The sequence below is a fragment of the Lucilia cuprina genome, chromosome 3, assembly GCF_022045245.1.
Source record: "Lucilia cuprina isolate Lc7/37 chromosome 3, ASM2204524v1, whole genome shotgun sequence".
NCBI classification, from domain to species: Eukaryota; Metazoa; Arthropoda; class Insecta; order Diptera; family Calliphoridae; genus Lucilia; species Lucilia cuprina.
This window is the reverse complement of record NC_060951.1, coordinates 11,284,601-11,296,661: the sequence shown is the minus strand read 5'-3', so window position 1 is coordinate 11,296,661 and position 12,061 is coordinate 11,284,601. Positions and strand designations below refer to the sequence as shown.

Genomic DNA, 12,061 nt, shown 5'->3' with positions numbered 1-12,061 from the left:
AGACTAGACTATAGACTAGACTATAGACTAGACTATAGACTAGACTATAGACTAGACTATAGACTAGACTATAGACTAGACTATAGACTAGACTATGGACTAGACTATAGACTAGACTATAGACTAGACTATAGACTAGACTATAGACTAGACTATAGACTAGACTATAGACTAGACTATAGACTAGACTATAGACTAGACTATAGACTAGACTATAGACTAGACTATAGACTAGACTATAGACTAGACTATAGACTAGACTATAGACTATAGACTATATACTATATACTATACTATAAACTATAGACTATGAACTAGGCTATAGTCTAGACTATAGTCCATACGCTATAGACTGAACTAGTCTTGACTATATTAGACTAGACTATAGAAAAGACTAGAGTATAGCCTAGACTATAGACTATAAACTAAACTTTAATATAGACAATAGCCTATACTAGATTATGGTCTAGATTACATTCTATAGACCAGATTATGACTATAATCTACTCTAGCTAATTAATTGTAATTAATTTAATAGTATATTGGTTATAGTTTTCCCAAAATGCATGGCATAGTTAGTTATCTTGTTTAAGATTTTAAAAGTTATGTTCCATGTTTTCTTTGAAACATTGGAACATATATTTGGCTGTGCCGAATCTTATATACCCTTTACCATAATGTGTTAAATATGGTAGCCAGTACAAAAATTATTAACAAAATTCCCTTTTGTAGGTTCTCACATAATCCGGACTCTGCATACTTAATTTCATGTTTCTAAGTTCAATTTTAAAGAAAATTCAAAAAGTAAAGACTAGACTATAGACTAGACTACAGAATAGACTATACTATAAACTATAGGCTATATACTAGACTATATACTATTCTATAAACTATTGACTATAGACTAAACTATAGAAGAGACTATAGACTATCACAACCCAATATACCCTCACAAACCCAATATACCTTCCATACTAAAGTAGTGTAGGGTATAAAAAATAACAAAATTGCCCCCTATTTGGGTTCTCACTTTATTCGGCCTCTACATAGTTAATTTCATGTTATTATGTTCAATATTATAGAAAATTCTAAAAGTACCTTTTGTAGAACGAAAAGTACCAAAAAGCCCCCCTTTTGTGTTCTCGCCTAATCCGGGCCTTACATGCCTATTTTCATGTAACTAGGTTCAATATTACAGAATATTTAAAAAGTACCTTTTGATAAACGAAAAAGTACCAAAAAGTTCCCTTTTATGGGTTCTAACATAAGTTTTTAGCCAATAACAACACACATGTTTTTGTTTTTTTGCAATTTCTGATTTTACATAGCGTTCGATAGCTATAGCTATTCGATCTCGCAGATATCTGGGGTCTTCCGAAAAACTGATTTCAACATACAGACAGACATGGCTAAATCGATTCCTCTATCTATAAAGAATATATATAATTTAAAGGGTCGGAAAATTATTTCTTAGAAATTACAAACAGAATGACAAACTTATATATACCCTTCTCACGATGGTGATGGATATAACAACAACGAGCTCCGCCATAGAAGACAAAAGTTAAAACCGTGGTAAAATATCATCTAAACAGGAAAAATCACATGTAAAGACAATAAACAAATCCTACTAATAATATCCAAAAGAAAATGAAAATAAAGATAAAATTCAATGAGGGCACATCTATAGATACACACATACACTACTAAATTCATGTCTGTATATGTGTAAGAGTTCCTTAAGCCAATAGCGTATGTGTGTTAACTTGGTAAACTTAGTGTTTTGCCAGGAATTCAATTATGTATAAACATTTTATACATTTATTTTACTTTTCGAAAATGTTTTTATGTTTTTCTTTTCTATGTAAAAAAAAATATACTAGATTTGGTTTCTTGTTTCTCACTCCATAGAGAAGAGTATATTTTAATAATATGATGTTTTTATAACTATGACTTCGTTAACTAGCATCAGTCAATGTAAGAATTTCTCATAAATTGTGTAGAAAATTTGTTAACTTATAAGGATATACGGAAAAAAGTTTATATATGATTTTTTGAAAATGTGTTTAAAATTTTTTTAAATTTTCACAAAAATTGTTAATCATTCATTACTCAATTATTTATGAATATTGTGTTGGGTAATACCCATATATGACTTACATATGTAAGTCATATACTTATGTATATGATTTAAAAGATTTTTAAAATTAATTTGTAAAATTGAATCAGCGATTTTTCACGATATCCACTTTAACAATTACGTTTTTATTGAAAGTAATATGTATATTTTGAAGTGAGATCGAATAAACAAGGGCTTAATGCAAATCACAATCAATTTGGTTATGTGCCCCAGTTATTTTCAGTCTCTGATAATAAGTGGTATTATTTAGATGAAAGTTTAATTGTTACCATTACACTGGAGGTCCACACCATGCGCTTTACGCTTTTTCGCATTATATGCGGTTGTCAACAAAGTAAAAACAATGTTGTTGTGTGCTGCAAGTTACAAGTCGGATGCCCTGATGCGTAAAATGCTAAAAGTGGATCTATATACTTTCTACTTTTGTAGATAAGTTCGGAGATGTTGCTGAGACTACAGATACTATAAAGAGAAGTGACTATGGGACTTAATAATAGTATACACAATATTAAATTTCGTTTAAAAAATTTTAAAATTTCCTTACTGTGAACTGCAAAACCCAGACATGTGAGTAGGTGTCGTATTTTGGTCTACCGATTACAACTCTAAGTGCTGTTGTCAAATCAAAAGAGGCCATATCATCTGCCTAAGTAATGTTTTCGTATCATGAAATTTAGGTTAGGTTGATAGGAGGATGTATACTACATCAAATCCGAAGAAATACACCTAGACTACAATCGAGCCTGTTGTGCGCTTCTTATCATGATAACAAAAAGTGGGGAACTGAATGAATTATTTTTCAGTGTTCAGAAACTCAGTTTCCTGAACGAAATTCCTAAGAACGACATCACTTCCAAGATACATGGATCGAACTTCGACGAACGCCTGGCAGTGGCAAAGAAAGTGCTCCAGAGTTTCACTGTCTTCTCACATGATATACATACGTCTAAATCCGCATAAATACTGGACACACAGAATACGTACTGTCATATTAACTTCAGACTTGCTCATTTTGAGGAGATTTTTCGTCTTGCTCTCATCAGGGACACTCCATAGCATTTTTGTGGTTCTACCCACTGTTTCATTATTCCAAGAGGTCTTATGGAATTCTCTCACCCACAGCCTTCTGGCTGTCGGTAAATATATTAAGCGCTATTGGCGCCATATTTATTCTAATCCAATTTACGCATTCTGTTATTACTCGTACTTCTGCCTGGAAGCATGTGTTATGATTTGGTATATTGGTGGTATATTTCTGCTTCTGGATTTTCAATATAGAACCCCAGCCCCACTTTATACCCCAATTTAGAGCCATTGGTATTTGCTCTAATGTTCCCCTTGATCAAGACATTCTATCAGGGATCAGCGTCATTCCGACATATTCTGTGTCTGGTATACGATCAGGCATGTCCGATGATTATGTATAACTTTCCAATTGGCCAGTACGCCTAAAATAAAAAGCCGTTCAGCTGTAAGCGCCGCTTCATATCTTAAATATGTTTCAATGGGTGGAATATCTAGCAACGTTTCCAGAGCCTTGGTTGAAGTTGTACACATGCCACCACTTATACCCAAGCAGCTCGTACGCCCTGAAGTAGTTTGATATTGCACTTTTTTGTCTAAAGCAGTCCACCAGATTATTGAAGCATAAGCAAGAATTGGTTTAAATACACTTCTATAAGTCAATTTGTCATAGTAGGACTAAGATCCCATTTCATGCCTATAGTTCTCCTTGTGCCTTGTAGATTCTATCCTCTATGTGTTGTTTCCATTTTAATTTTCGGTCGAGGATTACACCTAAGTACTTAACTTTGTCTCTGGTATATTCTTGCCCAGGAAGCATGGGTTCGGTATACGTATTTTTGTCTTTTTTGAGAAAAGGCAAATTTCCGGGTTAACATTGAGGCCTCTCGGTTGAGCCTCGGCTCTTCTACACAAGCAATTTGGATCCTTTTCCTTTTAAAAGTATTACGGCATCGTCTGCATAGCAGACAGGTCTAAGTCCTTTCTCGGTTACCGCGAAATTCCTTTTTCCTCAAAGTTATATCGTACATCTTGAAATTAATGAAACGGAACAGAGATTAGATAGCACGAGTATTTGAGCAAAGAGCGTGTACATGGACCTACAGAATTATTGCCACCGCCGTGTAAGAAGCACAAAGGGGCTGTGGTGAGTTGTCTAATAAGTTCACGCTGTTAAATATGCTTTGACGTCATAATGATTACAATTACTTATGTTTTCTGTGTTTATCGTAAGTCAGTATCATTTTCCTATGGGTATTTTGATCATCTTTTTTAAGGCCCAAAGCCGTTAATTTCCATATAATTCAATCTGGCCGATATTGACTACAGGACCTCTAAACCATTCTTTGATAAGCAATTCTCAGCTTTAATACAATCATTTCTTTATTTCCTTTATCTTGATCAATGTGATTGACTCACGTGCGTGGCTTAAACACGCGAGCAACTTGTTCACCTAACATACAAGCAATCCCTATTGATTGCAATTTATGAATTGAGAATATAACAATTTTACAACCTTGAGCATGTTCTAAAAGTTCTGTTTGGTATGCAAATGAAAATATATTATTGCAGATTTATAGTTTTATAAATAATAACTAAAAATTTACTTAAACACTTAATTTGGCCTAAAACTTTTAAAGAAAATATAAAAAATTTCCCCTAAACTTGACACCACCCGTTGCCAACGGCTAACAGATATTGGCATTTTATTTTTTTGGCAGGCAAGCAAACAAGCGGTACTATACAGTCACAGATAATTGAATTTTTGTTGCTATCTATTTGCTAAGTGTTACATACTACTAATGTAAACTTAAAATACCTTAAAAGAAACGGCACAATTGTAAGTGTCTTAACTAACAATTCGTATATTTAAATGTTTATCTAACTTTGTAGGTACATGATAATGATGTTATACTAGATACTAGAGTACTCTAATAATGGCCCCGGCATTTAGTATGGTATACGAATGAATGTATTTACATACATACATATGTAAGCACATATATTGTATTAAAAGGTATGGTATGTGTAGTTTCGGTCTAGTCTCGTGGTCGAGTGATTAGTATAGTGCTGCTATTGCCCATCAGTAGTTTGTTTTGCTACTAAAGTCACGAGTCTATTATGTGTGATTATCATTAATTTAGCGTATGGTTGCTGCTACTGGCTCTGACTGATGAGGTGTAGTTGTTGTCATAACCGTATATAGAGACGTCACCCTGTTTGCTGGCTGACTGGCTCATCTTCTTTGCCTGTTACCCCAACTCATATATACACTCCCCACACTGTGCTCTGTTGGACTGTTTTTGCTTAAATTTCTTGTGGGCTAAGGAGAAATTCTGTTAACAAAACATTCTCTCTGTTAAATTAAACGTGTGTGTGTGTGTGTTTTGTTTCTTTTTATATCTCAGGTTTTGTTGTATATTTTTTTTGCTTTGTATTGCTACTCAATACTCTTTACTTTTTTTACTTTTAGTTTGTTTTTATTATGTTATTTGACATTTTGTTGACATATGGTAATTTTTTTTATTATTGAAACTACTGGTGTGGAGTACAATTCGTTTGTGTGTGTGTGTTTATTTCTAAAGTTAATTTAATTTTCTTAATAAAATGTGTAGAGATTCAATGATGTGTGTAGTTTGTTATCAGCATTAAGTAATGATTTAAATGTTTTTCTTTTCTGTTTTCGTTGTTTAATAATTGATTTTGTAATTACATTGTAGAATATGTAGGGTTTATAGCAAGTCTATACACATGAGCAAATAATATTTTCCACATTTTAATTTATTTGCCGAACAAGGTGTTTAGTTCTGTCTTTGGTATTTTTTTTTTGTTTATGAAAATAATTTAAATAATGCTCTCCTATACACATTTCAAAATTAACCGCAATTTATTTTTTGTTTTCAGATCTCATTAAGCAAAAGTCACGAGATTTATTTATTTTTTTTTTTAATTTATTTAAAGTGTTTTTTTTGTTTTCTATAAATAGCTTTAAATACATAATTAAACATAGGTAGGTACATAAAGAAATTTTAAAATTCAAGTATTTTATGCAATCAACAAAAATATTCTACAGTTTTTGACAGTTTGTCAAGACATTTTCAATGTAATTGTCATTAAATAGAAAAAAATTGATTACGCTTTTTAAAGAAAACATTAAAACTCGACTTTAATGTTAATACCTAACAAACTCACTACGATAACGTAGTGGATTACAAACCTATAAACATACAACAACAATTTATAACAATATCATAAACAAAAAAAAATTGAGCCATTGAATGCCCTCTAAAGGAAAAAAGGTGTTAATTGCATAAGAACTCCGCGTGTTAATAGAATATAAATATACCAAAAACAATCCACTTTTTTTCTGACAGAGTAGAGCACAAAACATTTTATGCTCTCTTTTATTTATTTATTCATTTGTTTATTTTTATGAACAACCATTTTTTTCTATACTTTTTTTTAATAGTTTTCTAAGTGTTTTAATAAAGAAAAGCTCCAAGACCCCACACTAAACAAAAAAACATACTACTAACACGAACACATTGCAAATGACTGACAGAAACAGAGAGAGAGAAAAAAAAAGAAAGACAGACGACGCATTACCACTAATAAAGAAAACAAAATCTAGCAAAACAACAACATTATATTAAGTATTATAAATGTTAAACAAAGAAATGTTTTCAAAACAAAATGCAAAAGAAAGTATACAATAAATGACAATAACAAAAAAAACTAAAATAAAAACAACAAACAAATCGTACGAAGTAAAGGCATTCGCTAGCTTTCTTCTTCATTTTCATTGTAATAAAATTTAGATTTTATTAAAAAAATAAATACTAACACAGATAATTTAAGAAATTAAGAGAGTTTAATGCGGGTTGTTTCTAAAGAGCGCTTAGGTTGGGGTTCATTTACTGTTGAAGAAGAGTGTTTTGTTGCTTGAATTATTTTGTCATTTTTCTGTGTGTGTTTTTATTTATTTTTTTTTTTTTTGCACTAAACAACGTGGATTTTTTTGTTTTGTAATTTGAGTTGCCAGATCAACAAGAAATTATCAATTTGAGAAGAATATGTAACTTTCTAAATACAAGAATAAGTCGATAAATCAGCTGATTGTTTATTCTTGTCAAATTTAACTCTCAAAAAATACAACAAACGTAAACACAACAAAAATTTTGTTGTAGAACTGATACTATAAAACTCATGTTATAAAACTCTGGTAGGCACCAACTATATCAAAAGGAAGGTTGCCAAATGTTGACTACAGCTGTCAAAATATTTTTTCATATTTTCTAAAACTTGAAATTAATCTAATCGTTATTATGAAATTTTTCAACGTCAATGTTTTTCTTACAATGTCTTTGAAATCTTTAGTTTATGTTTATACTAACTGATGTCAAATGAGGATTTTTCGATTAATTGATAAGTATAGGTATTACATTAAGTCCGAAAAATGCACCTAGGTCGTTAAGGACCTGTTGTAAGCTCGCTTTTATTGGGAAACTTCATATAAAATTCAAAGATAAAATGATCGCCCGATGTTGAGAAACCCATTTTCCTTAACATAGTTAGGTTGGTTTAAACAAGTAACATATGAATTACAGCCCTAATTACTTCCAATATTGATCACTTTGTATATAAACCTGTAAGAAAAAAGAACAGGAACACCAAAAAGATAAACATTGAACGGAGAGAAATAAAGAAAGAAAGCTTACGCCCAGTTTAGTGTAAATTTGTAGTTCTCATCCATTTTGAAAAGGTTATAAATGCAGATTGTCGTTCTAATTGAACATTTGATAAATCTGATATATCGAACCCTAAGGTTTGAAATTGTATCGTTTGCAAAGCTAGACAATCTCGTTTTCATCCTTATATTCACAACTTCTACGAAAGTGATTATACGGTGAATCAGTGATCGATTGATGATCGATACCATTATAAATAAATGAGGTTTTTGAAGATTTACAAAATGGCGCCCACATAGAACTAAACCGTATTGGATTGTAAGAAAGCTCTGAATACTCTCCCAGAGGTAAGGTTCACATCATATGAGTACCAGCCCACTCGGGAGTAGTCGGTAAGGAAAAGGCGAATGTAATAGCTTTAAAGGGAAGGGAATTCGAGGCAGTTAACCTGACAAATGCAAAACTATTCGACGCAACAAAAGCTGAACTAAAAATATGGGTGAGAAAATCCCATAAGGCTTCTTGAAGTAATGAAACAGTTGGCAGAACCACGAAGATTCTATGCGGTGACCCTGATAAAAGCAAGACGGACTCACAGGATTCAGACGTATGTAGTGCATGTGGAGAGGTCAGTGAAACTCTGTAGCACTTTCTTTGCCATAAGATCCAGAGCTTAGCTTAAGATGCAGAGCTTAGCTTATAAACTCTAATACAGTCATACCGTCCTATTTGCCTTCTGACGTCTAAAATGTAGTGTAGTTTTGATACACATTCGGTTTTGGGTCTTTTACAGCTGATACAGTTAAATGTAAGACTTAACCGTATTAGCTGATAATGCTCTATTTGCCTTCTGACGTCTAAAATCCAGAGTAATAATTAAAAAAACAGTTTTCGATGTAGATCCCAGACCCGATTTTTCTTGATAAAATCTCAATTCACTCATGTTTCATCTGTAATATATGATTCAGGTTAACGTGTCTCTTTCCCATCAAGCTGAGACTAGGAGGCCTTTATGAAAGCTTAAGTTTGTAAGATCGTGAGATTAGACGCAGATTTACAAAAAATACTTGTTTAAATTAAAACACAGTTTTCTATGGAATAGTTAGTTAATGAATCATATATTACTAACTAACTATTCGATAGAAAACTGTGTTTTAATTTAAACAAGTTTTCTTTGTAAAGCTGCGTCTGATCTCACGATCTTACAAACTTAAGTTATAAAGGCCTCCTAGTCTCAGCAAGGAGGCCTTTTCTATGGAAAATTGTGAAGTAGCTCGAACTGACCTAAATATCTCTGCTAAAGAAATTTGTGGCTTGATATTAATAACTTACCAACAAAATCTCAGCAAACTTTCTATAGAAAGTAATACTCCGCCATCTTTGTAGATTTTCTGTAGAAATAGTTGCCCGTCAAACTTGATGGGTAAATGGGGAATTTTACCTTATACATTACGTTAAATCTATAAATCTGGTAAGCCTACTCTAATGTTATTCTTATTAGTTTAACAAGTACAACTCTCCCTTTTAAACAAAACGCTCTTTCTTAAGTCACACAACACTAACTCTCTGCTGTAAACAAATCTATTCACAACATGACAAAAGAGAAACCATAACATAAGATAAGGCTATTTTCTATGCAGAAAAAAGAGAGTGTGATTTGATTTGAAAAAAAAAATCAAAGAAGAAGAGAGAACATTTTTGTTTTGTTTTTGTTGTTATGTTTGTGTGGGACAATAACAAAAATATCAATACAACAACTCATCATATTAACAATACTCGTTGTAGCCGTAGACATCGTCATACATACACATGTAGAAATGTATGTCGAAAAAATAAAACAAAATAAAGTGAAGTGAAGAAAAAAAAATATAGAAAAAAACGGCCAACGCCGTACACACAGAATGAATTGAACATTTTTTCCAAACAACGACACGATAATCATTACAAAAGGCGTCGTTGTTGCAAAAACAACGTTTTCACCGTACTCTCTCCTATTTAACAAAGAAAATTATTATTAATAGGGGAATATTTTTTTAATTTTTTTTGTTTTATAATTATTTTTTTCTACAAAAAAATATTGTTTATTTGTTTATAAGAAAAAACAACAAAATTACAAAGAAAACAGCAAACAGTGTTAAACTTATTTTTAAAAATATTTATTGCTTACAAAAAAATTGTGTATTGTGAACAGAAAATTTATTTATAAGAAATTTTATTTTGTGAAAAAAACGTGTTTTCAAATGATTAAAAATCAAGTGAAAAAAAATATAAAAAAAAATTATTGATTGTTAAAATAAAAAATTTATATACATAAGAACGACGACGACAAGTAGATTTTGAAGAAAAAAATTTATAAAAATAAACATGTGGTTTTGAAACGCAGCTAAAATAAAAATATGAAAAAAATTTATTTATAAATAAGAATTTATTATAAAAAAAATTAAATTAATTAAAAAAAAACTTGAAATAAATAAAAACAAAGTTTTTAGTTAAAAAAAATAATAAAAATGGATCTTAAAACAAAGTAGGTAAATAAATTGAAATTTTTAATATTTTTTATTTTATAAAAAAAAATAATTAATTTATTTTTTCTAAAATTTAGTTTAAATTAGTTATTAATGAAATTATGTTTCTTTTTGTCAAGTGTCACTGACAACTATTATTGTTGTTGTCATTTTTGTCTCTACTAGTACTACTACTACTACCAGCCCATACAAATTAACTAAGTTCACCAACACTACGAAAACAACAACAACAACAACATTTTAAAAGCTAAAAAAACAAAATGTGAGATACTTTTTCTTAACTATACAGTCAACAACAAATTGTTTTTTTATTTATTTATTTTTTTTCATTTTGCTAAGCGGCCTTGTAGATTTTTATATTTTTTTAGATTTTTTCTATTTTTTTTTATAAATTGTTTGCAGACGTGTGCTAATTTTATTATTTTGTTTTTAATTTTATTTTTTGGCTTTAATATGAATTTTCAATAATAAATTTATTTACTTTACATTTATTACGCAAAAATGTGGAATTTACTAAAATTTATAAACAAATTGTGAAATTCTTGAAATATATCTTATATCTATACAATTATATCTCAAAAGAAATCTTAAAGATTTTCCATAAGAAATGTATTTGTTTGGTTAGTAATGTCAATTTAGTGCTTTTTTTTATAAAAATATAAACCATGTGTCAGTGTTTAAATGTTATGTGTTGTGTGTCATTGTTTAATATTAAAAGTTTTGCTCCTATTTTAAAATTTGTTAAATGATTGTCGATTTACTGTCCCATTTGTTGTTTCATTTGTACATATATATTCAATAGGGGTTGCAGCAATTTAAAAAAATTACAAAACTTGCCAAATCTTAATGGCATGAGGGCTGAAAAATAAATCGATAAAGTTGATTTATCATAAATCCTTTAAGCTTAATAAAAATAACTTTAAGTCTTATTGGAAAACCAAATCTATTAAAAATTTTCTAATTTTCTCTAGAATTTCAATCGATTTCATCAAATTTTCTAAAAAAAACTTAATCTCAGCAAGTTTTTTAAACTTATTTATAAGGACCAAGCCTTGATTTCATATGCCTCAGTTTTAGCAAGTTCTCTATAGAGAACTGTTTCTCAAATTCAAGAATTTTTTATAAAAAAGAGAGCTCTTATCCCAATTTTATATAGAAAGTAATGTCTCAATCTCAGCAAGCTTTCTTAACTTTTTTTAAAAGGACCATTTCATAAAATTTTGTATTTTTCTAATATGTCTAAGTTTTAGCAAGTTCTCTATAGAAAAAAGTTTCTCAAATTCAAGAAATTTTTAATGAAAAAAAGAGCTTTAATTCCAAGAATAGTGTGGTCAATTTAACTTAAACAAAACTGCCTTTTTAAAGCAAATTTTCTTAAAATTTTCTAAACTAAACCCTCTATTTATATTGCTTATCTTTTTTGTTCCTACAACATACCTACTAGGTACCTACTTTATCTGCTGATAAAACTAATTCAAACAAAAGATATAAATCTTTATATAATCGAAAAACTACTTATATTGATATTTTCCATTTGCACCTTTTTTAAAAATAGGGGCGTATAGTTTTCATTTTATATTATATAGGGTAAATGCACCTAATGTCGGCATCACCCAGTAGTCGGCATCTTTTACATAAAAATGTAAATAAATAAGAAAAGCTGTACAAATTTATTAAGGTTTGAT

At 30.1% G+C, this 12,061-nt stretch overlaps 1 protein-coding gene across 4 annotated transcripts in view; it reads left to right on the top strand.

The window, feature by feature from the left end:
- The window catches only part of LOC111684697 (probable serine/threonine-protein kinase DDB_G0282963), a 74,403-nt gene that overhangs the window by 44,831 nt on the left and 17,511 nt on the right, over positions 1 to 12,061 (top strand). Inside the window, exon 1 of one of the 4 annotated variants that reach the window (XM_023446913.2) lies at positions 10,317 to 10,379. The exons of 2 other annotated variants lie outside the window; for them this stretch is intronic. Coding sequence is in view for 1 of the 2 variants with exons in the window: in XM_023446911.2 (XP_023302679.2) it covers positions 10,359 to 10,375 (17 nt within the window). In the remaining variant the exon portion in view is untranslated. Of the gene's footprint in view, positions 1 to 10,316; positions 10,380 to 12,061 lie in introns of those variants that run through there. One more of the 4 variants, XM_023446911.2, reaches the window with a different exon arrangement.